Source organism: Ceratotherium simum, chromosome 17 (assembly GCF_057802395.1).
Source record: "Ceratotherium simum simum isolate JZ-2026a chromosome 17, ASM5780239v1, whole genome shotgun sequence".
In the NCBI taxonomy this organism is placed as follows: domain Eukaryota; kingdom Metazoa; phylum Chordata; class Mammalia; order Perissodactyla; family Rhinocerotidae; genus Ceratotherium; species Ceratotherium simum.
The window spans coordinates 12,914,725-12,940,411 of NC_141916.1; the positions used below are offsets into that span (position 1 = coordinate 12,914,725).

The following is a 25,687-nucleotide window of genomic DNA, read 5'->3' on the forward strand; positions in this document are numbered from 1 at the left end:
GTTCACCTCACTTCAGGTACCTGAGTCAGCCTCACCCTATCTGTAAGCTCTCTGCAGGCAGGCTCTGACCCTTTACTTCTTTGTGCCCTTGTTAACCCCCACCTACACATTTCAGGTTCATTAAAGGCTTGAAATAATGACTTTTTATTAAAGCAGACACAAGTAGGCTTCAAGAGCATTTAAATTCCCAACTTGGTCTTGAGTACAAAGAAACTGAGACCTCACGCTGATTCCTTCACCTGACACCCAAGCACTAATAAGATTCCTACTTCTTAGATTTTATTTAATTTTTTCCTCTCCTAGGGCACGCACGGAGACATGAAAGTTGAAGATGAGGGGTCCGCTGCCCGAGGGCCCCTGGGGCACAGGAATGTCCAACTCCAGGGGATGGCCATGGTCCATATCCCTAGTCCCTGCAGAGATTCTGCTTTTCATCCTGCTAGGATGCCCACCCCCAGGACAGCATGAAAAGTCTTCCCGTCTCCAGCAGATGTCTCTGAGGGAGTGTGTTGGGGGCTCTTCTTGACTCCCGCTGTCTGGCAGGGCAGGGGTTAACGGTGAATTGCAACATATCTCTGGGCTGAGTCACCTCCCACTGCCACTCCCCCCAGTTCTCCTCCCTTGAAGTTTTTATAAAGAGGACCAGGGACTGGAGAGTGAGAAGAACTGGAGGTAAGAGCCCCCCACTAGCCCTGCTCCCCCAGCTCCTGGACACCTCAGGGCAGAGGGCACAGACAGCCTCTGAAGCTCCTGCCTGGTGGGATCATGAACTGGCAGCCACTGTGGCTGGGCTTCCTACTCCCCATGACAGTCTCAGGCCGGGCCCTGGGGACTGCAGAGAAGGAGGCAGCAGTGGTGAGTCCCCTGGGAAAGAGGGACCCAGGCCAGGGGAAGGTTGGGGGTACTGCTCCACAGTCCAGTCCAAGCCTCCCTCCTGACCTTCAACCTTCCTGCCTTTCCCTTCCTTCCTCTATTCCTTGATCTACCCCTGCCCATCTCCCACTCCTTCCCCTTCCTCCACCTGAGCCCCTTCCCTAAGGTGCCTCTCTTTTAGTCCTCCTATGTCTGCCCCCTCCTATCCTCACGGGTCTGTCAGGGCTCTTAGAAGCTTTACCCTGAGACTAACCCCCTTCTTATTCTGCTTACCCCTACCACCATCATAGGATTACCTATTGCAATATGGGTACCTACAGAAGACTCTAGAAGGAACTGATGACTTCAGGCCAGAAGATATCATGGAGGCTCTGAGGTGAGAGGTCAGAAGGTGTATGTCTTCAGGGTCAAGGTTGCAAAGTCTTCTTTCCCTCTTCTCATCCCTTCTCTCCCCAGGCCCACCTCTGCCTGACTCAAATCCATGTTGGGGATCTAGGGAAAGGGTAGTATTTAGTCATATCCCACATGAAGTATAATTTATATGTAAAACTATGGGTTGAGTTGTGAACATGATGCCTTTTATAGACATTTAATTCAACATTTATTTCTATTTTGAAGTTTTCTTTTCATATTTTGGATCTAATGGATCATTTTTCTTTCTGCTCTCAGATACGTTCACAGTCCCTTGAAAATCCACAGTGCCTGCAGTACCTGATGGATGAAACTGCCCCAGAGCAGGCTGGGCTGGGAGGGGGGTCCAGCCACCAGGGAGAAGGCTGAGGGAGGACAGGCCCTCAGGTTGGAGCAGTGGTGGGAGAGTCTCCAGAGCATGGGGGGTGGGACACTTCCCCAGAGCAGGAGAAGGTTAGAAATTGCAGTAGGGGAAGAAGGCTACACCTGAGGGGAACCTTACCTAAATACGAGATTGAAGATGGGGGGGGGTGACGTTGGAGTATCGCCATTTCTGCAGAACAGAAGAGAAAGTCCCAATTATAAGGATTGGATACTGGAGTGACCCCAACAGCTTCAGAGATTCTATGCCATTCTCAGCTACCACCCTGGGCAGCAGGGGGCCAAAGAGCTATTGCCAGTTGCCAGTCATTCCATATTCCCCTGCCCTGCTGGATCCATCCGTCTCCCTCTTTTCAGAGCTTTTCAGGAAGCATCTGAGCTGCCAGTCTCAGGTCAGCTGGATGACGCCACAAGGGTGCGCATGAGGCAACCCCGTTGTGGCCTAGAGGACCCCTTCAACAAGAGGACTCTTAAATACCTGCTGCTGGGTAAGGACTGAGCCTGGGAAAGGGAGGGAGACGAGGAGGTGGCATGGCACTAGAGTACGGGTGGCATCGGGACAGCCTGGACCAGCTCAGTGTTGATGGATGATCACCTGGTGATTATCTGATTGTCATTTGCCCAGAGGGGTTGTTACATAGCTTTGCTGATTGAGTGCCACACTCAGGGGAGCTTGCTGGGCTTGGCAGAAGGATCTGTGTTTCTAATCTATTTTCTGGTCTGATAATCAGGTCGCTGGAGAAAGAAGCACCTGAAATTCCGCATCTTGAACTTGCCCTCCACAATCCCATCCCAGACAGCCCGGGCAGCCCTGCTTCAAGCCTTCCAATACTGGAGCAATGTGACCCCACTGACCTTCCAGGAGGTGCAGGCTGGCTGGGCTGACATCCACCTCTCCTTCCACGGCCGCCGAAGCCTGTATTGCTCCAAAGGCTTTGATGGGCCTGGTAGGCACGAGCTCTCTGCTCACACCTCACAGACCTGAGATTATCTCTGTCCCCTTGAACCAGTGACTCTGGAACCTTAATGTTCAGGCTGTCCCCTATGTCCACCTGTCTCTAACCACCTTCTAAAATTCCCTTGAGGAGCAGTTGGTCACCTCCCTGGGCCTTACCTAGCCTCCCTTTTGAAGCTCATGCCTTCCTTGTCGGTTTAAGTCCCCTGCTGCAGGCACACCTCAGAGAGGACTGGGCCAGGGAGGAGAGAATGGCTGGGAGGTAAAGGGATAGAGTAATGGGCATCCCCGAGAGAACGTGGGTGATGACAAGGGAATCTGAAAGGAGAGAGAGAGGCATCCAAGAGACAGTGAATATACATGGGGGAATTTCAAGGGATTGGAGTAACTGGAGTTTATAACAGGCAGGGGATGGTCCAGCCTAGGAGACTCTGACCTCCCTCCTGTCCACCTTTGCCTCTGTCCAGGGAAGGTCCTGGCCCATGCTGACATCCCAGAGCTGGGCAGCGTGCACTTTGATGAAGATGAGCTCTGGACTGAGAGGACCTACCGGGGGGTTAACCTGCGCATCATTGCAGCCCATGAACTGGGCCACGCCCTGGGGCTTGGGCACTCCCGATACACCCAGGCCCTCATGGCCCCTGTCTACACTGGCTACCGGCCCCACTTCAAGCTGCACCCAGATGATGTGGCAGGGATCCAGGCTCTCTATGGTCAGTCCTTTCTGCTAGTGATCACGAGGGTCTTTCTGACCAGCATCTCTTCAGGCTTGAAGAGACAGATCTGACCTCCATGGAGGGAAATGGCTTGGTTTCTTTCGCTTCCTCCTGCCCAGCTATTCAGCCTTCTTCATTTTCAGGAGCTGTTTTTCTGACACTTTCATGTCTAATCTTCCTTCCAGTCCTCCCTCCCCTGCCATCCACTCTTGGGGATGAAGAATGAACATTCCAGCAAACCTCCTTCCCCCTCTCAAAACTAAAACGTGTCTCCTGCTGATGCCAATATGATCGTGCCTCCCAAGAAGGGAATGTCTCCAGAATTCCCCCTCTCCTCTCCCCAGGGGGCCTCTGAGCCCAACTTACAGAAGACTGGGGAGGCCAGGTGCTCTGAGTTCTCTTCCTGAGCAGCATTACGTTACCTTACAGGCAAGAAGACCCCAGACACAGGGGATGAGGAAGAAGAGACGGAGCTCCCCACTGTACCCCAAGTGCCCACAGAACCCAGTCCCATGCCGGACCCCTGCAGTGGAGAACTGGATGCCATGATGCTGGGTAAGGCCCTTCCCCTCCAGGTTGTAGGCAGGCAGTGAGGGCAGCCCGCTGACCTTGATTGAGACCTGGACAAATGGGAGTGACATGGGACCTTAGCATGAGCAATGGAAGTTAGACACCAGGCAGGGGTTAGTGGGCATGGAAGGAGGCATGTGGCATGGGGTGGGAGGGTTCAGAGCCAAATTAAAGATGGGCCAGGCAGGCATTTATCTTGGTTGCCACCTTATAAGAGCCACTAAAACACACCTGGAAATACAGCAAGATGGAGAAAACATTAACTGGAATGTTTATTAGAGAGGGTATTGTACCTGCATGGAAGGACAACTTGGAAGCCACTCGGGGTGGAAAGTGGGGCCCCCAAGGGGGAGCAGCTATCTGCAGGGCTTTTGTTTTGTTGAGTGGCCCAGAGCTGAAGTGCTCTTAACAATCAAGGAGAACACTGGATCATCCTTATCTGCCCTTAATCTTCTCCTTGAATTAAAGTTGAGTGAATTTTTGAGGAATCAGCCTGCCTGAGATACCCACAAGTCTTTATTTGACCCCTGTCTTTTTGACTTGTTGACACACTTTTGCTCTCAGGGCCCCGTGGAAAGACCTATGCCTTCAAGGGGAACTACGTGTGGACTGTGACAGATTCAGGGCTGGGTCCCTTGTTCCGAGTGTCTGCCCTTTGGGAGGGGCTCCCAGGAAATCTGGATGCTGCTGTCTACTCTCCTCGAACACAATGGATTCACTTCTTTAAGGGTAAGGGGACTAGTTTACAGTGTATTACCTGAGGAGGGCCTACCATCAAAGAAGCCATAAAAGTAGAGGGATAGTTGAGAAGTTTCTGACAGGGTAGAATGGAGGAAACAAAAGCTACCACCTGAGGACAGAGGTGACTTGTTCTTTCCTTACACGCTCTCAGGAGACAAGGTGTGGCGCTACATTAATTTCAGGCTGTATCCTGGCTTCCCCAAGATTCTGAATAGAGTAGAACCCAACCTGGATGCAGCTCTCTATTGGCCTCTCAACCAAAAGGTGTTCCTCTTTAAGGTACGAAGTTCAAGAAGGGCAAATCCCTTCTTATTTGGGACGGGATACCTCACACTGAGAAGCAGAGACTTGCTCTTGAAGGGAGACCTCCTGCAGCTGCAGTGGGCTGGAGGTGGACCTTGGGGGTCCCTAAGCTCTCTCCTCATCCTCCTCTTCTCCCTATCCACCCCACGCCTAGGGCTCCGGGTACTGGCAGTGGGATGAGCTGGCCCGAAACGACTTGAGCCGCTACCCCAAACCAATCAAGGGGTTGTTTACGGGAGTGCCAGACCAGCCCTCAGCTGCTATGAGTTGGCGAGATGGCCGTGTCTACTTCTTCAAGGGCAAACAGTACTGGGCCCTCAACCGGCAGCTTCGAGTAGAGAAAGGCTATCCCAGAGATATTGCCCACAACTGGATGCACTGTCGTCCCCAGACCCCACACACGACCCCATCCGGTGAGGACACCACTCCCTCAGCCACAGGCACTGACCACTGAGCCACAGGAACAATCTTGGATACCACTTCCTCAGCCATAGATACCTCCTTGAACACTGACCCCTCACCCAGAGACACAATCTTGGACATTACCCGCTCAGCCACAGGCCCCACTACCCTTTCATTTCCTCGTAATGTCACCCTCCAGAGGCCTAAGACCTGAATCACATGCCTGCTCACGAGACTGCAGGCGCTGCAGCAGGGGCATGAACCACACAGACCTCAGGCCTCTACATGTCCCAGCCCTAGCCACCACTCCCCTGTGCTCTTCCCCTCCTGGGCAGTGACTCCCTAGCTCTGGGTCAGCCCCCAACTCCATCCACTTCTTCCCTGTCCTAGAGAGCACTTCCAACTGTGTTATCTACTCTCTGGAGGACAGCGGTAGAGGGAAGGCATCAATCAGGCCGTTAGTGGACAGGAGGCAACAGCTGGGAAGCTGGATGCCTGGGCCCTGTTCTTCCTGGATAAAGTGCGAGAGAACAGCATGGCCAGTAAAATGAGCAGGGGCTTTGGAATCCTTGAGAATCACATTTACTTGCTTATGACTTTGGGCAAGTTAATTAACCTTATCTAGCCTTGGATTTCCCATTTGTAAAATGCTAATACCAATCCTTCAGGGTTGTTGCATTAAATGAAATACTGTATGTGAGGTGCCTGGCACACTGTCTGGCACATTTGTGCTTAATAAAAGCTAACTTCATGTTCAAAAGAGAGGACCGAACAGCTCTTCCTCTGGCTGTGTGTGTGTGTACAGCAGTCCAGTCTGATAAGGGTACCTTTATCAGATCTTTAGGGGACAGAGGACTTGTCAGTCTGGCTAACTTTGTTTTGGGGTGCAAAGACAGAAAAGAGCTGCAACAGTAGAGGCCAGACTCCCTGGTTCAGTGTTCAATACCATTTTATTCACATGCTCCCATGTTCTTCCTCCCTCCCGTCATAGCCTCGCTGCCCAGGGGAGAGACAGAGCTTCTTTCAGGCTGTCTAGGGAACCAGGGAACAGACTTTGGGCAGGAGAATCAGAGTGGAGAGAGTTAGAATGGTTAGTGGCTGGGACAAAGTTCTGGTTGAGGAAGAGATTTGCATCATCTCCAATGCGCAGCAGAGAAGGCACTTGTCTCTCACGCAGCCCCAAAGACCAGGCTCCTTTGAGCAAAAGGGCAAGACTCTGGCATGTTGGTCAATGCTCTCTCCCTGGAGCAAGAAGCTAGTCTTTGGGGTAGGTGGTGCTGAGCCAGGCACTACCCTGTGGTCTTCTTCACGTTAAGAAGGAGAGAAAGAGAAACACCATGGAGGACAGACCCCCAACTGAGGTAGCAGAAGGGGGCTTGAGCCTATCAGGTCCAGGGGGAAAGGCTGGCTAGGAACCCAACTACCCCCTAATGAGGGGCCTGGGGATTAGGGGGTCCTGGAGCTCCTCTGTGCCCTTCTCCCCAACAAAAAGCTATTAAGTGCTTTAGGAGGCTTCCTGATTTTATATACATCGTACAAAAACAAAACCCCGTATTTTACCATTGTGAGGCACACTGAGGCAGGCATATAAAAGGCTATTTGGGTAAGGGCCTCCTTGGTTTGGAGGGAATTAGGGAGTCAGTTGCTTCAGGGACCAGGGCACCTCTGTTATGGGACAGAGGTAAGTACTCATACTTCCATTCTTCTCCCCTCCCCACAAGGTTCCTCTCTGTCTTCCCTGAAACATATCCCTACAGGGCTGGTCTGGGTTGAAGCACAGATTCTATCTCCAATCCAAGAGGTGAGGAAGTTTGTGTGTGGGTCCTGTGGGCTCAGACCCTGCCCACCTAGTATTCCCAGGCCCTTGCTAGGGGTGGGGGCATCACTGGAGGTTTAGGCTCAGGTCTGGGTGGAACCAGGTGTGGTGAGGGGTACAGTGGAACCACAGTCAGAATCCAGGTCCAGGATGGTGTGGGGGGCTGTGGCCTGGGTGCCTGGTCCTAGTTGGCGCTCTCGAAGGCTCTGGAGATAACTCTGCAGGGGCACAGGGCAGAGAGGACAAAGGGAAGGGCCTGGGTCAGAGCCCCCTCCCACCCTGACCATCCCCATGGGCCCTCTGCCCCATCCCCCAGAGTACCCTCTTCCCCCTAACTCACTGGAGCCAGACTGTCAGCAGGGCTCCGGGCATTGTGGGGGAGCTGGCGCCGGTAGCTGCCTTCACAGAGCCCCACCCCAGGGGAGGTCCGGTGCCACTTGGCCTCTTGCTGACGGATCCGAAGGAGTTGGAGATGCCTTCGCTGGTGGCTCAAGACCACTGCTCGGGAGGGGGCAATACAGATTCAGGGAGGCCTCTTTAGACCCTGAACCCCACGCCTAAACACACTCACACTCTGGAGAAACCCACTCCATCTCCCTGTTCTGACTCTCTCAAGCCTCACAGTCCCACGAATTATTCCAAAAGAAAGTCTTCTTTGGAATCTTCCTACACTTTCCTCCTGGACTTCCCTGAGATCTTCCTTTCCTTCTATAACAGTCCCCAATAACTCTTTCTTGCTCCTTCTGACAATTTCTCTTCTCATTCTTACCCAGACCTTTGGCTCCTCCAACTCCAACTTTCTTTCAATGCTCCGGCCCATTCACCTTAGACACCTCCGCCCTCCTCCCTCAAGTGTATTTTCCCCCTTCTCCTCAAGTCTGGGAAGTGGGTACATGAGAAGGCACAGGTTGGCTGCTTCTGTCCCATAGCACTAACTCACCATTGGCGTGGCCTCCATGTTCCTCGTCCATGAGCTTCCACTGGGCCAGGGCCCCAAGGGCTCCCAGGGCTGGCCAGGTCCCCAGCAAGACCCAGCTATACCAGCAGAGAGGAGGCAAGGCTGGAAGTGCCTGCAAGCGTTGGCCTAGCCGACTGCCCAGTGCCAGCCCCTCCAGGAAGTAGTCAGCACAGGCGACCAGCACCGCAGCACCCAGCAGGGCTGTGCCCAGAACTGTGAATGGACGTGGCCATCGAAGCGTGAGCAGGGCTCCCAGCAACGCCAGCCCCACCAGCCCCCCGGCCGGCACCCAGGCTGAAGGTGGTTGGTAGACGGGCTCGGTGCCCAGCAGGACCCCGGCGCCCAGAGTTAGGCCTAGCAGGAGACCAGTCAGGAAGAGCCCAACACTGCGAACCAGCATGGTGACCAGGCCGCAGAGGAGTCCGATGCCCAGCGCAATGCCCGCGCTCACCTCCAGGCTCAGCTGTGTCTCTAGCACTCGCTCCTTGTGGCACAGCAGGAAGATCACCAGAGCTCCTGACAGCAGGCCCGAGAGAAACATCACTGCCTTGAAGCAGCGGTAGCCTGGGAGGGGAGACAGGAGGAACTGAGAGACAGAAAGCGGGTGTCTATCGGGATGGCTCTGATGAATTAGAAGGAAGAGGACTGGCTAACCAGAGGAGCAGAAGACAGGAGCAGCACACCCAGGGACCTCAAGGCAAGGGCAGAAAGGGATCATCTCAGGGAGGGCAGGGACTTTTCAGGAACTATGAGGGGACGGGAGGGAAACTCAGGAGGTAAGATGGATGCATTGAGGGGAGTAGGTATAGAAAGAAGGTTTAGTCCTTCCAGGGATGGTAGCTGGGAAGAAATCAGCACAGACTGATTCAGGTTATTGGGGAAGGGTGAAGAAGCCGTAAACATGGAGGATAATCTGGGAATGGAGTTTTGAGGTACGAGGGAGGGAGAAGGCAAGTTGAATAGTTGTTGGGGCTGGAGGGTGGTGATGGGGGGGATGGGGGGGTGTCAGAGCTGGAGAGCACGGGTGTGGGAGATGGACAAGAAGAGCTGGCAAGAGCAGCATGGGTCACACTGAAGGTAGACAGTCCCTGATAGAGGAGTAGAGGTGGCCCAGGAGCAATGGAGAAAGTTAGCATCATCCTTGAGGGTGACAGTCTTGGGCAGCTGCCCCCCGGAACCCTGGCCCTGCCCTCACCGAAGCAGCAGTAGATGATTCCAAAGCAGCAGCAAAGAGCACACACCAGGGCAGGTGCCAATTCAGGATTGTCCTGGGGCTCCAAGACACATCTTGGATCTGGAGGCTCTGGGAGTTGTTGATTAAAGGACCTGGGGTCAGAGGTCATGGCCAGGGGCAGCAAGCCTTCCTCCATGGCCGAAGAGAAGATGGTCACAGAGGGGGAGGTCAGTATCAGCTCCTGTCATCCATCCATGAATGTCTTGAGGGGGTTGGAAACCTGCAAGGGGGTAGGGAGCAGGAACTCAGGTGCCCATCAATCTTAAGGACTCTGTACGTCTATTTCTTTTGAAGAATGGCCAATTTCAGGAGGGAGCATGGCCCTGCCAGGGTAACTGAAGAAATCTACAGGATTGGACTGAGGGGAGCCAGCTGTATTGTTACCATCCTCTGAAATAAGGACACTAAGTAAAACTTTAACAAAAATCTTATAAGGTAATGAGACTTTGTCTACCCCCTAGCTTTCCAGGGTGGGATGGGAGAAGTAGAAGTCCTAGTTCTGTGGAGGGAGGGGCCTAGGGGCACTAGTGGAACTGGGGGCTAAAGGCCCAGCAGGCTATTCCAGCTGAAAAAAAGCTTGCCCCATCTGCTGCTGGGACTCAATACCACCCCACTGGACTGGGAAGGGTGGGGTCAATGGAGCGGGGAGAAGGAGGAGAAAGAGGAGAGAATGAGTCATGGTGGGATCTCTCCCCAGCTGCTCCAACCCCAGGGAAAGAAGAGAGGAAAAAAACCAGACACCAAAAGAGTTTGGGACAAGGACTCAATTAGAGACAGTCACCCACGCTGTCAGGGTTTTGACGCTTTGGCTTCACGCAGAGATGGAGTTGTTGGGAATACGGGTATCCAGCCACACTCCAGCTCCCACAGCCCCTCATGGACTAAGCAGGCACTTTGCCCACAGACATCTCACATCCTGGTAGCCTCTTGCTCCTCCCCTCAGGACACTGGTGGGACTTTTCCTTCCCCTCTCTTTCCTCAGGGATGTCAGGGCTGCCAGTGGGATTTCAACTCAGTTCCTGAGAGGAGGAGAACACCAAGAGGGGGCTGGCATTGGGGCACTGTGGGAGTGGGGTAGGATGGATGCAGGCACCTTCCTTCAGCTGTCTTCTTTTGGACATCAAGGTCCTAACAGGCTGGAGGGTTGGCTTGGGAAATCCCTGGGGTTTCTCTTCTCAATCCGCTTGGAAGTCTGGGGACCCTAAACAAGGAGAGGTTGGGGAGGGGGTGTTAACTACTCACCACCCTGCCAGGGCTGAGGAGAGGAGGGGGTAGAAGTGCTTCCCTAGACCCCCAGCTGCATCCCTGCCCGCAGGTCCTAGGCGTTGGGGCGGCTGTCGGGCGTGGGCACCCCCAGGGCCACTCTGTTCGTTGCCCCCTAAACTCTCGCAAGTTGTAGCCCAAGGCCCGTGAGCTAAATGCAACCAGCTTGGGGGGTGGAGGAAGGGGACGGGGTGGGGGGGGTGACATCACGGGGCGGCCCCTCCAACTCTTTCCCCTGTGTGTGGGGGTATCCAGTTTGCCTACTGTTCTACCCTGGGACCAGAGACCCCCCCAACCATAGCAGAGAAGGGTTTTGGGGGCACCGCAACAGGTTTGGGGTAAAAGTCTCTGAATACTTAGGCGATGACTCGACAACTCGAAGCTCTCAAAGCCCGGACTGGGGTCCCTGCGCACCCCTAGCTCCGGCTTGGTTTCTTCCACTTCCCAGAGAATTGGAGTATTGTCTTCTGGAGAACCTGGTGGTCGGGATCGGGGACCCAGGGAAGGGGCTCTTATTGGTCTGGGGGCGCCGGCGAAGGGTTCATGGGTGCAAAAACTTGCGGAGCAAGACGGGGTCTGGAAGGGGGACTAACAACAGAGGAGTGTGTCGAGGAGGGGACCGACAGAGAGGAAACCCAAGCCTGGTCTGCGTGGGGGCGGGGGCGCGTGTAGACGTCGACTGAACAGCTCGGTATGCAAATGAGATGCAAAGCAGCATGCAGATAAGTGCAGGGCTTTTTGGCGCTCCGCTCCGGTGCTGAGCCCAGCGGAGCTACCCTCCCAGTCCCTCATCCCGGCTCCGTAACGGGGCCTGGGAGCTGCGTCCAGAGGGGCAGATCCGGGCCGTGGGAGCTGCAGTTTTACGGGGCAATTCGCCAGCTGGGTCAGGCGCTGGGAAGGCCGAGGGTTGCTGGGAAAGAAAGGGCAACGCAGGAGGGCCAGGGCGGGGGCTGGCCCGGGGCGTCCTCCCCTCCGCATGATACAAAAGGGCCTCTGTCCTCGCTACAGCCAGCAGGGAAGGGATCAGGGCGGTGGCTTCTCTACGCTCCCTGGTTCTGTCTGCAAGGGAAACAGACTGTGGCTCGGTGGCTGTCGGCTATCTTCCAGTCTCGGCAAAACCCAAGAATACAGCCAGAGGAAGCCTGAGAATCTGCCCCCAGTCCGCAGGCGCTGCTGCAGCGCCCACTTGCTTCGCTTTCAGCGGTGCAACTTGCGGGGATCCTACTCCCGCACGCGGAGGCCGGCGGCAGAGGGCCCTTTAAGGGGCGGGGCCAGTGCTTCCTCAGGACTGCCTCCTTTGATTTGACTCAGCGCTTGCTGGACTGGCTCGCGCCTCCGCCAACCGCTTTTTCTTTTCCTTCCCGTCTCTTCTCTGGTGACCCCGGAAGTGGAAGGGCGTAGATCGGCGGCCGCGGCGGGCACGGAAGACGGAAGCAGAGCGGGAGCGGGAGGCGGAGCCGGGGGAGCTGCTCTCGTAGCTCCCCCTGGCCCTAGGCCCAGCTGCTCGAGGGGGAGGAGTTACCGCCGCTCTTCGGTACGTTACCTTCGCCCCCTCTACCCAGCCCGAGGGTTCCCTGCTAGTCTCTCTAGGGGCAAACCCCAAGCTCCGCCCCCAGGTTTTCCTTAAGGGCTGCACGGTCCCCACCCTTTTCTGGCAGCGTGCGGCCCCCTTTTCCGGCCGTCTTCCCCTTTTTCCCAAGAGTGACCCCAGGACCACGCCCTTTGCGGTACCTCTCTCTTTCCTTGATTCAAGATTATAGCTTTCTGGGGAAAGAAGAAAAACTAAGGGGCTTTGGAGGCGGCGCGGGGGGAGGGGGTGGTGTTGGGGAAGGGAGTGGGGGAGGGATCAGGGTTGTGGTTAATGTAGTATTGGCTTATTGCTAGGGGTAATAAGCCAACAAGGGAGGTGGGTGTATTACATATATCCTCAATTTAAGATTATTTAGCTTTTCTCTTGATCATCCCCACCTTGATACCTTTGTTACAGGCATCAGAACTTACCAGGATGGCTGTGACCTAAAATCCTCAGGAAGCCCCCGGGGTCATGGCCCAGAAGCACCCCGGAGAAAGAGGGTTGTGTGGAGCCCACCACAGCGGTGGTGCCTCCCTCAGGACTTTAGGACCCTCTGTGGACCCTGAAATACTTTCATTCTCAGGACTCAGGGACTCAGCGAAGCCTGCTTCTAATGGTACCCGCTGCCTCACAGAGGACTCTAGTCCTAAGTACACACAGCCCCCAAATCCAGCCCACTGGTCGGATCCAAGCCATGGCCCCCCAAGGGGTCCAGGACCCCCTAGGGATGGCGAAGACCCTGATCAGAGTGAGGCATCTTCAGAAGAGTCAGGAGTGGACCAGGAACTCTCAAAAGAGAATGAGGTTGGGTACCAGGAGGATGGGAACCCTTCTTTTCTTTCCATTCCATCTGCTTGCAACTGCCAGGGAACCCCTGGAATCTCTGAAGGGCCTTACTCTCAGGGAGGAGAGAGCTCTTCTAGCAACTTTTGCCACCATTGTACCTCTTCAGCTTTGGGGGAAGATGAAGAATTGGAAGAGGAATATGATGATGAAGAACCTCTTAAATTTACCAGTGATTTTTCACGTGTGCCCAGTGGAAAGAAACCTCCACCCCGGAGACAGCGGCACCGCATTCAGGCCAAGGAGGATACTCGGGAGGGTGGACGCAGAGATCCCAGGACCCCTGGTCGACATCGGCTGGGCCGGAAACGAAGTCAGGCAGATAAGCGCAGAGGCCTGGGGTTGTGGGGAGCAGAGGAACTGTGTCAGCTTGGACAGGCAGGCTTCTGGTGGCTGATCGAACTGCTGGTATTGGTGGGAGAGTATGTGGAAACTTGTGGCCATCTCATCTATGCATGCAGGCAGTTGAAAGGCAGTGATCTGGACCTTTTTCGAGTCTGGGTGGGAGTCTGGGCAGGGCGGCTTGGGGGCTGGGCCCAGGTGATGTTCCAATTTCTGAGCCAAGGTTTATGCTGTGGGACAGGGCTGTTCACCCGTTTTCTTAGGCTACTGGGTGCTTTGCTGCTCCTGGCTCTGGCCCTCTTGTTGGGCTGTCTGCAGTTGGGCTGGCGGTTTCTGGTGGGACTGGGCGACCGGTTAGGCTGGAGGGGTAAAGCCACCTGGCTCTTCTCTTGGCTGGATTCTCCCACCCTGCAGCACTGCCTGGTTCTGCTGAGAGACAGCAGGCCATGGCAGCAGCTGGTAAGAATAGTTCAGTGGGGTTGGCTGGAGTTACCTTGGCTCAAGCAGAGGACTAATAGGCAGGGGAATGCACCGGTAGCAGGTGGGCGCTACTGCCAGCCTGAAGAGGAAGTGGCTCGACTCTTGACCATGGCTGGGGTTCCTGAGGATGAGCTAAACCCTTTCCATGTGTTGGGGGTTGAAGCCACAGCATCAGATGTTGAACTGAAGAAGGCCTATAGGCAGCTGGCAGTGATGGTGAGTACCTTTTCCCTCTGTTTCCTGTTCATCTTTTTTTTTTTTAATTTAATTTTATTTATTTTTTTTTGTGAGGAGATCAGCCCTGTGCTAGCATCTGCCAATCCTCCTCTTTTTTTTGCTGAGGAAGACTGGCCCTGGGCTGACATCGATGCCCATCTTCCTCCACTTTATATGGGACGCTGCCCCAGCATGGCTTGCCAAGCAGTGCGTCGGTGCACGCCCGGGATCTGAACCTGCAAACCCCGGGCCGCTGCAGCGGAGCGCGCACACTTAACAGCTTGCGCCACCAGGCTGGCCCCTCCTGTTCATCTTTTGTTCGCATATTTTATTTTCTGTTCCAATTTTAGGGAGAGTAGAATAAAGGAAAGGCAGAATAGAAAGTCAACCTGAGGCCAAAGAGTAACTTTAATTCTTAGGAAAAAGTCATAAAGACTTTCCCCCCTCTACTATGGAATCTGACTTTCCCTTCATTTTAAGTTTTTTGTCATGAGATTCTTTTTCTTTTTCTTTTTTGTGTGTGTGGGGAAGATCAGCCCTGAGCTAACATCCATGCTAATCCTCCTCTTTTTGCTGAGGAAGACCAGCTCTGAGCTAACATCTATTGCCAATCTTCCTCCTTTTATTCCCCAAAGCCCCAGTAGATAGCTGTATGTCATAGTTGCACATCCTTCTAGTTGCTGTATGTGGGATGTGGCCTCAGCATGGCGGGAGAAGCGGTGCGTCGGTGTGCGCCCAGGATCCGAACCCCGGCCGCCAGTAGCAGAGCGCGCGCACTTAACTGCTAAGCCACGGGGCCGGCCCGAGATTCTTTTTCTTAACAAAAAGAAACGAACCTGGTATGTCTAGCAGTGTTGGACTCACTCACCAGGGAATATCCAGGTGAAGTCCCTCTGACTAGGGTGGAGAAGAGGCCTCGTCAGAAAGCCTGGCACTTCCTCTCCTCTGAACAAATGAGGGTTTTTTGAACACGGGGAAATCCATCTATCTGTCCCAGAGAGGCAAGTGTGGACCTAGTGTGGGAACGTTCAGGGAGTGTATGTGATTATTCCAGGACCAGATGCAAGAAAACAAGCTATTTCAAGACCAGCAACCCAGAGTGAGAAAGGGAAGGAGAATGGAACATAAATCATAGAGAGTCATGTGTGTATGTGTGTCACACATAAAAATATGGTTGCTTTTATTGATAAAGGGGGGTACAGGTGGGAATTGTGACACACCATATGCTTGAGGGAAATGGTTTAATACAAGCATGCAATCAAATTGCTATTAGAAGTAGATATTAGGTTGCTATTTTTATGTATGATTGTTATTTCTGTACAAGTAAAACTATATTATGAATATAAGTAATGTGTGTAAATTGCACGGGGGGCCTATTTGACCGAGTTTATGGAACTGGAATGGTAAAATATCAGTGTGCAAATTACCTGAGCGGTTGCATGATACCAAAGAGGAATGAGCAACGGGGTTTCCGAAAATTAACCATTCAAGGCACACTAAAGTACCAGGCCTATACCTTACCAGAGGACTAAATGAGTGCTCGCTTCGGCAGCACATATACTAAAACAGGACTAAATGAATTTGGTGGGAAATGCATGCCCCTTAGTGGATAGCGTGGGATATTCTTAGAGTGGGGAACAACTGCTTACCCTCAAATTGTTACTAATAGTAGAGCTCTTTTCTCACCTTCATGTCTTTCAGCAGACATCCTCTCGTGGGGAATATCATTCTTACAAAAATTCTCATTTTCAACTTGCTTTCTTGGATAGAGATGTGGTTAAGTTCCCTGATCCTCAATACATCTGCCCCACACCCCAAAGTTCTCCCTTGTTCTGGGCCAGAGTGTATCTGTGGGCTTTTTTTTTTTTTTTTTTGATGAGGAAGATCAGCCCTGAGCTAACATCCATGCCAATCCTTTTTTTTTTTTTACTGAGGAAGACCGGCCCTGAGCTAACATCTATTACCACTCCTCCTCCCTTTTTTCCTGTTTTTCTCCCCAAAGCCCCAGTAGATAGCCGTATGTCATAGCTACACATCCTTCTTAGTTGCTGTACATGGGACGCCACCCCAGCATGGCTGGACAAGCAGTGCGTTGGTGTGCGCCAGGACCCGAACCCTGGCCGCCAGTAGCGGAGCGCGCGCACTCAACCGCTAAGCGACAAGGCCGGCCCCAAGTGGGCTGCTTTTATAGAACCTCTCACTGCCTTTATTAGGCCCCAGAGTGACCATGACTAAAAGGCTGTTGTATAAGCTTGGGAATGTGGGAGATTTAATAGCATTCTGTTTATCTGGCATCAGTCAGGAGACTAGCTTTTTCTTTGCATTTTTGGGGAATGAGGATGGGACCAATCAGGAAGCGAGGATATTATCTGTCTTGGAGAAAAGGCTGAAAAGTGGATAAAAAGCCCGTGAGGATCATAATATGCTATTTCATTTCTGGGACAGAAAGGCAAACTATTGTAGGAAGTTTTGAGTAGATATAAGAATTTTCTAGTTAGAAAATAATGAGTTTGAGGATGTCATATCTTTGGAACTCTTACTTTATGATTGACAATAAAGTTAAAACGTGAGGGCTCAGTATGCATGTGCCAGGTAGGGTGACCAATCATCACATTTGCCTGGGATAGAGGGGTTCCTGAGATATGAACTAGCAGAGCTAAAAGTGGGACAATCCCAAGTACACTGGAATGGCGGATCACCTTAGTGCCAGATTCTGTGCTATATACTTCACAAATATTCTCCTTTAATACTCCCAACAATCCATGATATAGAAAATATTTTATATATATATAAAAGATGTAGCTAATAAGTAACAGAGCTGGGACTTGAACCCAGATCTATCTGCAGAGCCAGAGCAGTTAATCATTAAGCTATACTGGCTCTCTAAAAGGAAGGTGAAAGAGAACCTTTTGATATGAGGTTATTTTGACCCAAGATGGGGAGAGGCTTGGAATGGTTTGTCATAAAATCTTTCTCTTGGTAGGTTCATCCTGACAAAAATCGTCATCCCAGGGCTGAGGAGGCCTTCAAGGTTTTGCGGGCAGCTTGGGACATTGTCAGTAACCCTGAAAGGCGGAAGGAATATGAAATGTAAGTTGGAGATGTGAAATTATCAGGTGGGGTAAATGAATAATCTTCAATAGCAGAGGTTCCTGGACTTGTGGGTGGAGGCCTTCTGAAGTGGAGAGAGCTGAGCTTGCTTGTCTTTCTAGCTGACCAGGCACCTCAAGAGGCCAAAAGATCTGTCTCCCTTTGTCCCTCTCTCAATACCCTCTGACTTACAAAGCCTTTCTTCTCTTAGGAAACGAATGGCAGAGAATGAGCTGAGCCGGTCAGTGAATGAGTTTCTGTCGAAGCTGCAGGATGACCTCAAAGAGGCAATGAATACTATGATGTGCAGCCGATGCCAGGGAAAGCATAGGTATGAAATATGACAGGAATGGGGTAGCCACAGCTTAGGGATCAGGTAGCCAAAGACTTTCCTTGTGAGTATTATTGGTAGTTGTGGGATACAGATGGTGAATAAAAAGACCCTGAGGTTTCTACTTTTGCTATATTGTCAAGAGATTAGGGATTTGAATTAGTAGTAAGAAAAAAAAATTTTAGCTTTAAGATGGAAGGTTGAGGGCAGGGTGTACGTAGGCATATGTAACAACTCAGTGGAGATAATTTTAGATGTTTCATCCATGTTTGTCAGTAATGATGAGACTACAGCAATGCCCTAGGCTTCACAAATTATTAAGGAATTGTCCTTTTTTTGGGTTGCAGGAGGTTTGAAATGGACCGGGAACCTAAGAGTGCCAGATACTGTGCTGAGTGTAATAGGCTGCATCCTGCTGAGGAAGGAGACTTTTGGGCAGAGTCAAGCATGTTGGGCCTCAAGATCACCTACTTTGCGCTGATGGATGGAAAAGTGTATGACATCACAGGTACGCATCTGTCCTCTAGACATATGGGCTCATAAATGCTCAAAACTGTGATGTTTTGGCTAATTATTTCTCATGCTTGCAGAGTGGGCTGGATGCCAGCGTGTGGGAATCTCCCCAGATACTCACAGAGTCCCCTATCACATCTCATTTGGTTCTCGGATTCCAGGCACCAGTGGGCGGCAGAGGTAGGTGGTATTTCTTTCAATAATCTATCTACTATTCTAGTTCTGAATATGGTTTCAGATAACATGCTGTTTAGGACACCTAGATGTCTCACCCTTTAAGAAGTTTGGCAACTAACCCAGTAGATCTTTAACTTAGGTATAAATAGATAACATAGGAAACCATATGACTCTTAATATCTCGTCTCATTATTCTTTCTGTTTTCCTCTCAGAGCCACCCCAGATGCCCCTCCTGCTGACCTTCAGGATTTCTTGAGCCGGATCTTTCAAGTACCCCCAGGCCAGATGTCTAACGGAAACTTCTTTGCAGCTCCTCAGCCTGGCCCTGGGGCCACTGCAGCCTCCAAGCCCAACAGCACAGTACCCAAGGGAGAAGCCAAACCGAAGCGGCGGAAGAAAGTGAGGAGGCCCTTCCAACGTTGACACCCCGTCTCTTCTTTCCTCAGATCAATGTCAGGGAGTCAAAAGGGCTGTGTACAGCACAGGATGGAGTTTGATTTGTTTATTTTTAAATATTTAAAAAAGGGAAAATTTTAAGCTCAAATTGTTCATTCAGTACTTGTAGGAAGCCCTGGAACCACTCTCCCTCCTCCACCAGCACCCAGGAACTGAATCTTGTCTTCTGACAATACCAAAGAAATAGGGGGTGGCTAGAGCAAAGAACCGAGGGCCTGGGCCTGGGCTGGACAGTATTCCCCATAGTGGTGTGGGAACTGGGTATTTCCCTAGGGTCTGTATGCCTTTGTCTTGTCTTTTGCTTCCAGAGCAGATGACTTTTTCCCCTTTTTAAACTATCTTAGTTCTTGACCCATTTCAGAAGGGAGCCCCCTCCTTTACTCCAGTATACTAGATAAAAGACAGAACAAGAAAGCATGTAGCCCTAATTATAGGAGATATTTAGAGTTCAGAGAGTGGGAACTCTGAATTTTTCCTCTGACTTGCACCATTGTGGGTCATCACCCAACTTCATGCTTGTTGCTGCAGGGATGGCCAAAACTAGTAATTTTTAAAAAGCGACTCATGCCCTTTGCCCTTGGGTGAGGGGGAAGGATAAAGGGGCTCCCAGCGGCACCCTTATGATCCAAGGGTTTGTATTTTTTTAAGTTTGTTCATATTTGTATGTACATATCTATTTAAAGCCAGGGGATTATCTTTCTATAAATATATAACTGGCAACCTGTATCTTCCCTCTCTTCTTTGCCCATATAGCTGGAGCCCTTTTTCTCATTTGAGAATCCTTTCCCTACTAAGTGTTAGCTGCGCGTGAAGGGCACCTCCTACTGGACCAAGGGAGAGGGGATAAAAAAAATACCTTAAAGAAGTTTTGTACAGTAAATCACTGTTCCATCTTTCTTCCCCAGCCTTATGAGGACATCTTCCTACCCTTCCTGCTGACCAAACTGTAGCCATATCTGAAAAAAAATGATCTTTATTATAAGGAACATACATAGCAGAACAGAGCTAGAAGATAGTGGGGGTGGAAGCTATGGAAAAACTTAATTACCAAACAAAGCTGCCCAAACATGGCTTCCTGCTGTGGATGAGAATGATTTGGTCCTTACCTCACCTGCCTTTCCTGATTCAAAGAAACCTGTTCCTAGCAGGGCTTGGCCCAGGGAGCTGCATTTTCCAATCTATTCTCTTCTTGGGAGTTTGGGAAAGGTTGTATAGTTCTGAGGCTTTCAAGACATAGAAGACAGTATGGAGAAGGGAAGGATGTCGCAGCCCTTTGTTCCAACGTCGTCCCCAGCCCCATCCCTCAGTATTTGTTGATGCCAAAGAGACGAACCCCATGGAACTGGGGCAACTTAGGCAGCAGTACGCTGAGCAATGAGGCTGTGTTGATGAGGAAGTGAACAGCATCATGCGTGGTGTAGAAGCTGGCCAGGAGGTAGCTGGGGAGAGAAGAAATAGGTTGAGTGAAGTTGGCCTCCCCTATCCATATTCATGCCTTTCCAGTGACTTTCTCTTCTATTTTAAATGAAATAGTCCTAGGATGTCTGAAATAGTCCAGCTCTACTAACAGTATTTACTTTGGGGTTGGGGAGATAATCAGATAGCACCTTTAACTGGAGATTTATAAGTTAGTTTGTGTGTGTTTTGTTAATGACATGTGGCAAATGACAGCTGAAGCAGTTTTAGCCTATATGACTGTTAGAGTCCTCTTTGCTTCCACTCCCCACTGTTAGTTTTTACAGATTTACATCAGTTCTACCTTTATTTATTCACTTCTTTTGGAAGTGTAAAATTATTTGGTTTTACTTGGTATTTTATCTTTTCTCAGTCCCCTACCACTAAGGAGGCAGCAAGGGATGCTTGAGTACTGTATTCTACTTTTTACTACTCTCTCTAGATTTAGACCTAGTATACCATAATATCTTCAAAGGGTCTGAGTGAGTAGTCTGCTTTTCTAAAGCTTCCCTGTGGGCCTTTGTACCTGGCTCTTGGAGCATCTCCCATATCTCCCCCTGGACTCACAGTACAACAGGAGAGATGCTGAGGAATTTGCGGGAAGAGGTAAATTGGAGCCCGTAGTCCATCTGTTCCCAGTATGTCAGTAGCCGAGCCTTTCCTTGGTCAGGAGTTTCAAAGGGTGTCCCTTTCACAGTATGTAGGAAGATATACATAGCCTGGGAGGAGGGAAGGGGGCAGTGTGAGGGGGCAGAAAGTAGTCCTTCAGCCAAAGAATTATGCTAAGATCCCAAAAGGAAGACATAAATCCCCAAATAATTGATGATTTTATTGTTTTTGGTTTGGAAAGGCCTGGGGTGGGTAAAAGGGCATGGTTTAGTGCTCACCAAGTTATGGATGACGTTGGTCAGGGTCCAGACAACAGGAATGCTGAAGAAAGGGATGCTGAGTAGAACCACATGCAGCAGTCCTACCAAGATGATGTAGGCCAGCCAGATGCCCCGGCTATTCATCACTCGAGTGTTGGGGTTTACTTCGCTGTGTGCCACCCCCACATTCATCCTACCACAGTAGGGGATCAGACAGGAGTCTAACTCAATTTCCTCTCAACCCCTCTTTGAGTTTGTTCCCGAAGTTGTCTTCTGAATAGCCAAAATCCCTTGAACTCTATTAGAATGAAAGAACTTCCCCATCATGCACAAAGGAAAAACTGAAGACTTGGGGGAAAAAACTTAAAAGGCACGAAGAGTCCTCTCTGCATTTTAGAGACATATAATGGTAATTTTTACTCTGATCCTTACACTTCAACTGTAACTTGAAGGAGTAAGCCTAAGCTTGGGGCACCTGCTTCAAGGAGCAAGGGAAACATTAGTATCTCACTTTACTTTCCTGAAGACGTTAATAAGAAATCATAAGAGGTTACATACACCCAGAATTCCAGAAGAGGGTCATGGGAAACAATGAACCATTACGGAGGAGAAAGAGGGGTAAAGCTACTTCTAATCCCCACCTTTTCCTCAGGGGCTTGCCCGTTCTGTCAGCCCCTTGGCACGTAAGCAGCCAGCACCCCAATTCCTTCTCTCAAGCCTGGGGCGCTGCAAGAATTTGACCAAGGCTTTTGGATAGGATGAGACCTAAGCTCAGCGTCTCGAGAGATGGAGCCCTAGCCCCGACTCCAGGGGCGGCTCTGGTCGTCTGAACTTGGCCCGTTGATGATGCCTAGTAAGAAGCAGCTCTTATCCGCCCCTCTCTACCTAAAATTCCCTGAATCCTAGTATTGAACCCGCCCTGTGCTCCTCCCAGCTTCCCTCTCTCGTTCGTTGGCTCCCCTCCGGGCTCTCTTCAGCGCTCTTCTCTCGGTATTTAACTCGCCGCCGCTCCACTCACCGCCCCCTCCCCTTTTGCCTCCCATCGTTTTTCTCGGCACCCCGTTCCAGTCTCCCGGCAGCCCCTACCTGCCTGCTTCAGAAGCCCGTTCAGCCTGGGGCGCAGGGCTCGCTTCCACACCTGCGATCTCCAGGAAGCAGCCGCCCTCGCCCATCTGCACTCTCCCGATTGGTGGAGCAGAATCAGCGCTGCTGCCACCCATTGGCTGGTGGTCTGCATTGGAGACGCACAATTGGTCGCCACTTAAGTCGTTCAGAAAGTGCAGAAGCCGCCCTCCTCCCTGTCCCACCTTCAGAGACAGGAGGGGAGAGCTGCTTAGAGGAGTGAGAGCGACGCCAGCTGTTGACTAACGGGGAGAGTTGATGGTCCGAGGTGGGAGTAAGAGTGGCAGCGATTGGTCGGCCGTGGCTGGCTGCGCCCAGGCGGGAGCTCCGGGAGGCGGAGGCAGCGGGTGGGGGCCTGGCGGAGTGGAGGGGTAACAAGATGGCGACGGAGACGGTGGAGCTGCACAAGCTAAAGGTAGCAGGAACGGGGAAGGGCTGAGCTGGGCTCTCTGGGGACTGAATTCTGCTGGTGGCTTGCGCCTTTTCCTACATGTTCTCTTTACGGGCTTTTCCACTTCGTTTTCCGGCTCCCCTCGTAGTTCTTTTCTTTTGTGCCTCCCATCTTTCCCATACGCCTTGCCTAATTTCCCATTTCTTCTCACGGCTGTCTCGCGTTATTCCGGCTCCCTTCCTCATCGTTGTGTCGTCCGTTTCCTTTCCCCACCGGCTGGTGTAAGCGCCTTCAACCTGTTATCCTCCCTCCTCGTTTCTCCTCGAAGCTGCATTACGTCAGTGGTCCGCTCCTCTTCGCCCCACGCCGGACCTAGCACCCCTTTTTCTTCCCTGGCTTGATGCTCTCCTGTCTGTCGTCCGAAGCTGAGATTCCCGTTAGCAGGTGGTGGCACCTTTGTGTTTTCCGTCTGTCTAGGTCTCAAACGTGATCCAGAAAATGCTTCTACTCCTTTTTTTAGGTGGGGTTACGCCCCCGGGGCGAACTTTGAAACCTGAGGAGAGGCCTCCGAAGATAGGCCTCCGCGTGGAAGCCTGGGTTTCGGAGACCTTAGAGTTAGTGAAGGCACGGATCCCGCAGACGGAAAAGTTTTCGCGTTCTCTCACACGGTTCTCCTCCCGCCAGCCTCCCCCCGCCCCCGCCCCCGCATCCCCTACCCGAGGGACAACTCGCTCAGAGCTGGGATATTTTGGAAAAGCACTTCCGAGGTTAGGGTTATCTTTGTCCCGTTTCATATCGGGGATGGACCTTGCCTCTGTTGGTGTCTCCGCTGGGTGCCACTCTCCACCACAGAAGCTGTTTTAAGTTGTGTCTTTTGGGAATCTTGGTAGTTTTCTCACATTTAAATGATTATTTTCCTGGAAGAAAAGAGTAGTTTCTTTTAGGGTGAATTGAGAATATCTTGATTAGTTGTCCATTTGTGGTTTCACAAGTAGTTTTCCCATCAGGTGTTTTGGTCACATCGTTCTGGGAACCTTGGATAAACCAGGCTGATTTAGCGGAATCCGAAAACTGATCTTTTAAAAAAAAAGTGTGAGAGTAAGGATAGGGAGAGCTTCTTTTAGTCACTTATTGGTTGACACCAATTAGCCTTTCTGTGAAAGCTAATAGATTTCTTATGCTTGGATTCTAAAGTATACTAGTGGGTTTTTGTGTTATCCTGGAGTTACTGTCAATTTAGCGGTACTGAAATGTGTAGATTATATCGGTAGTCTCGTAATATCACGATAAGTAAAAAAAATTGAGCAGTCACCTCCATTATAAGTATAGTACTTACTTATATAAATTATGTACTGCCATACTGTTATGTATGTTATGAAAGATGTACAGAAAAGGAATTTTTGAATGAATGAGATAAAAAGGAAATATGAATAGAAGATCTAATGTTTTCTTCCAATTAGTCCCATTTTTGAAGCTCCTGAAGTTAAGTCATCAGCCTTGTGACTTGCGTTTATGGATTTTTGTATGGGTTTATGGAGTTCCTTCTTCCATGAAACCTGTATTTGTCAGGTCTATATTAAATTTGATTTTGGTTGGATAATGTCCTTTGACCTGATTTCAGGTATTATAGACTGAAAGAGCATGAGGCACTCCTGACAGCCTGAAAAGGATTCACTCTTTTAATCACATTTGCTTGTCTTTGCTTTTTCTCTAGAACACTTCTTAACCTTTTGGAGGTCACAGATATCTTTGAAACTCTGATGAAAGATATGGACCCTCTGCCCAGAAAAAAGCATGTACACATACTTTGCATGCGATTTGAGGGGCTTCATAAAACTACCTTGTAGCCCTGAGGAGTCCATGGACCTCCGGTTAAGAACCCATGCCTTTAATTCTAACTTCCAGGACAGTTAATGTTTGGTTCCACTGTTGATCTTGATGGAGTGATCCTGACTTTTGGGTTGACTTAGGGTTTTATTTCTTTTTTAAAAAGTCTTTCCATTTTTACTAGGAGAATTTGGGGCTTTAGTAGGGTTCTCAGAGGAAAGGAACAAGCTTTGAAGTAGGAAGGAAAAATATTTTCTATCTGAATTGATATGTAAGTTCACGTCAACTGCAAATTTCTGATGATTCTGTAGAAATGCAGTCGTTCTAACACAGTTGGAAAGAGACTGAATTGTGGGTGAAAATTCCTTGAACTGTAATAGTACCAGATCTCCAGTCAATGGTGAGCAAAGGGGCTACTGCAGGGGCTGGCCCCATGGTGTAGTGGTTAAGATCACCTGCTTTGGCGGCCTGGGCATGGACCTGCACAACACCACTCATCAAGCCATGCTGTGGCAGCCTCCCATGTACAAAATAGAGGAGGATTGGCACAGATGTTAGCTCAGGGACAATCTTCCTCAAGCAGAAAGAGGAAGATTGGCAATGGATGTTAGCTCAGGGCCAATCTCCCTCACCAAAAAAAAAAAGAAGAAAAGGACTACTGCAAGGAGAGAACGACAAGGTCAAAGTGTCAGAACTAGTGTCAGAGTGTTTAGAACAGTGAGACATTTGTAATATTGAAGCGTAATGCGTATATGTTACTGGTTGAAGATTGGAAAGGAAAGTCGGTGAACTGTGTGACTATAAAGGTAGATTGGAGTGATATTGAAAAGGGCCCTTTAAGTTGTGTAAGGTGTTTAGTGTTTGTCATGTAGGCAGAAGATGGGGAGCCTTTGGAAATTTGAAAGGAGGAGCTGATATGATCAGTTTTGTGTTCTTTTGGCAGTACCGAGAATGGGGTCTGGAGAGGGAGAGATTTCACCGGTTAGATTTTTATTGTAGTACTCACTCCCCTGCTTAAAACCTTTTAATTATATCCTGCCAATCTCTCCAGCTTATTTTCTCACACTCCAACCACAGTGGCTTTATTTTATTTCATTCCTTAGAATAGCTCTGTTCGTTAATTGCTAACACTTACATAGCATTAACTATATGGCAAACACTGGTCAAAGCTATTTACATAATTAACTGATTTGATTCTCACAATAACCCTATAAGATAAACGCCTGTTATCCTCATTTCAAAATTAGAAAAACAGAAGCTCAGAGAGATTAATTAACTTGCCCTAGGTCGCACAGCTAGTAAGTGGTGGCTCAGATCCGGGCAATCTGTCTCCAAAATTTATGTTCTTAGTCACTGTGTACTACTGCCTCTCCTTACC

The 25,687-nt window shown here is 50.5% G+C and overlaps 5 protein-coding genes across 8 annotated transcripts in view; 3 read left to right on the forward strand and 2 right to left on the reverse strand.

Moving 5' to 3' along the window:
- Positions 1-627: 627 nt before the first annotated feature.
- MMP19 (matrix metallopeptidase 19) lies at positions 628-6,359 on the forward strand. 2 transcript variants are annotated; one of them, XM_087442261.1, is made up of 9 exons: positions 628-672; positions 1,164-1,249; positions 2,023-2,153; positions 2,397-2,612; positions 3,088-3,333; positions 3,766-3,891; positions 4,471-4,635; positions 4,799-4,926; positions 5,105-6,359. In XM_087442261.1, exons 2-9 carry the CDS (start codon positions 1,236-1,238, stop codon positions 5,402-5,404), a joined length of 1,326 nt encoding a protein of 441 aa, XP_087298387.1. In that variant the 5' UTR covers positions 628-672; positions 1,164-1,235; the 3' UTR covers positions 5,405-6,359. The 2 variants fall into 2 exon arrangements, with proteins under 2 accessions (XP_087298387.1, XP_014642075.1); XM_014786589.2 differs by lacking the exon at positions 628-672 and adding an exon at positions 682-855.
- On the reverse strand, positions 6,109-11,353 carry LOC101405760 (transmembrane protein 198-like). The gene is made up of 5 exons (XM_014786585.2): positions 10,603-11,353; positions 9,322-9,580; positions 8,109-8,690; positions 7,509-7,666; positions 6,109-7,386 (listed from the first exon to the last, which is right to left on the reverse strand). Exons 2-5 carry the CDS (start codon positions 9,494-9,496, stop codon positions 7,252-7,254), a joined length of 1,050 nt encoding a protein of 349 aa, XP_014642071.1. The 5' UTR covers positions 9,497-9,580; positions 10,603-11,353; the 3' UTR covers positions 6,109-7,251.
- A 614-nt stretch (positions 11,354-11,967) lies between these two features.
- Positions 11,968-19,371, forward strand: DNAJC14 (DnaJ heat shock protein family (Hsp40) member C14). 2 transcript variants are annotated; one of them, XM_004429212.3, is made up of 7 exons: positions 11,968-12,157; positions 12,611-14,077; positions 17,061-17,167; positions 17,379-17,498; positions 17,846-18,006; positions 18,089-18,191; positions 18,402-19,371. In XM_004429212.3, the coding sequence occupies exons 2-7, from the start codon at positions 12,668-12,670 to the stop codon at positions 18,610-18,612; spliced, it is 2,112 nt and encodes a 703-aa protein (XP_004429269.1). In that variant the 5' UTR covers positions 11,968-12,157; positions 12,611-12,667; the 3' UTR covers positions 18,613-19,371. The 2 variants fall into 2 exon arrangements, with proteins under 2 accessions (XP_004429269.1, XP_087298386.1); XM_087442260.1 differs by lacking the exon at positions 11,968-12,157 and adding an exon at positions 12,199-12,350.
- Positions 19,372-19,602: 231 nt separating this feature from the next.
- ORMDL2 (ORMDL sphingolipid biosynthesis regulator 2) lies at positions 19,603-22,246 on the reverse strand. Of its 2 annotated transcripts, none has more exons than XM_004429213.3 (4): positions 22,056-22,246; positions 20,988-21,162; positions 20,668-20,819; positions 19,603-20,084 (listed from the first exon to the last, which is right to left on the reverse strand). In XM_004429213.3, exons 1-4 carry the CDS (start codon positions 22,187-22,189, stop codon positions 19,949-19,951), a joined length of 597 nt encoding a protein of 198 aa, XP_004429270.1. In that variant the 5' UTR covers positions 22,190-22,246; the 3' UTR covers positions 19,603-19,948. The 2 variants fall into 2 exon arrangements, with proteins under 2 accessions (XP_004429270.1, XP_087298389.1); XM_087442263.1 differs by having other exon boundaries at positions 22,060-22,145.
- An 85-nt stretch (positions 22,247-22,331) lies between these two features.
- Positions 22,332-25,687, forward strand: part of SARNP (SAP domain containing ribonucleoprotein) — a 44,753-nt gene continuing 41,397 nt past the window's right edge. The window contains exon 1 of the mRNA XM_004429210.3: positions 22,332-22,506. Coding sequence (XP_004429267.1) covers positions 22,471-22,506 — 36 coding nt within the window. The 5' untranslated portion in view covers positions 22,332-22,470. The remainder of the gene's footprint in view (positions 22,507-25,687) is intronic.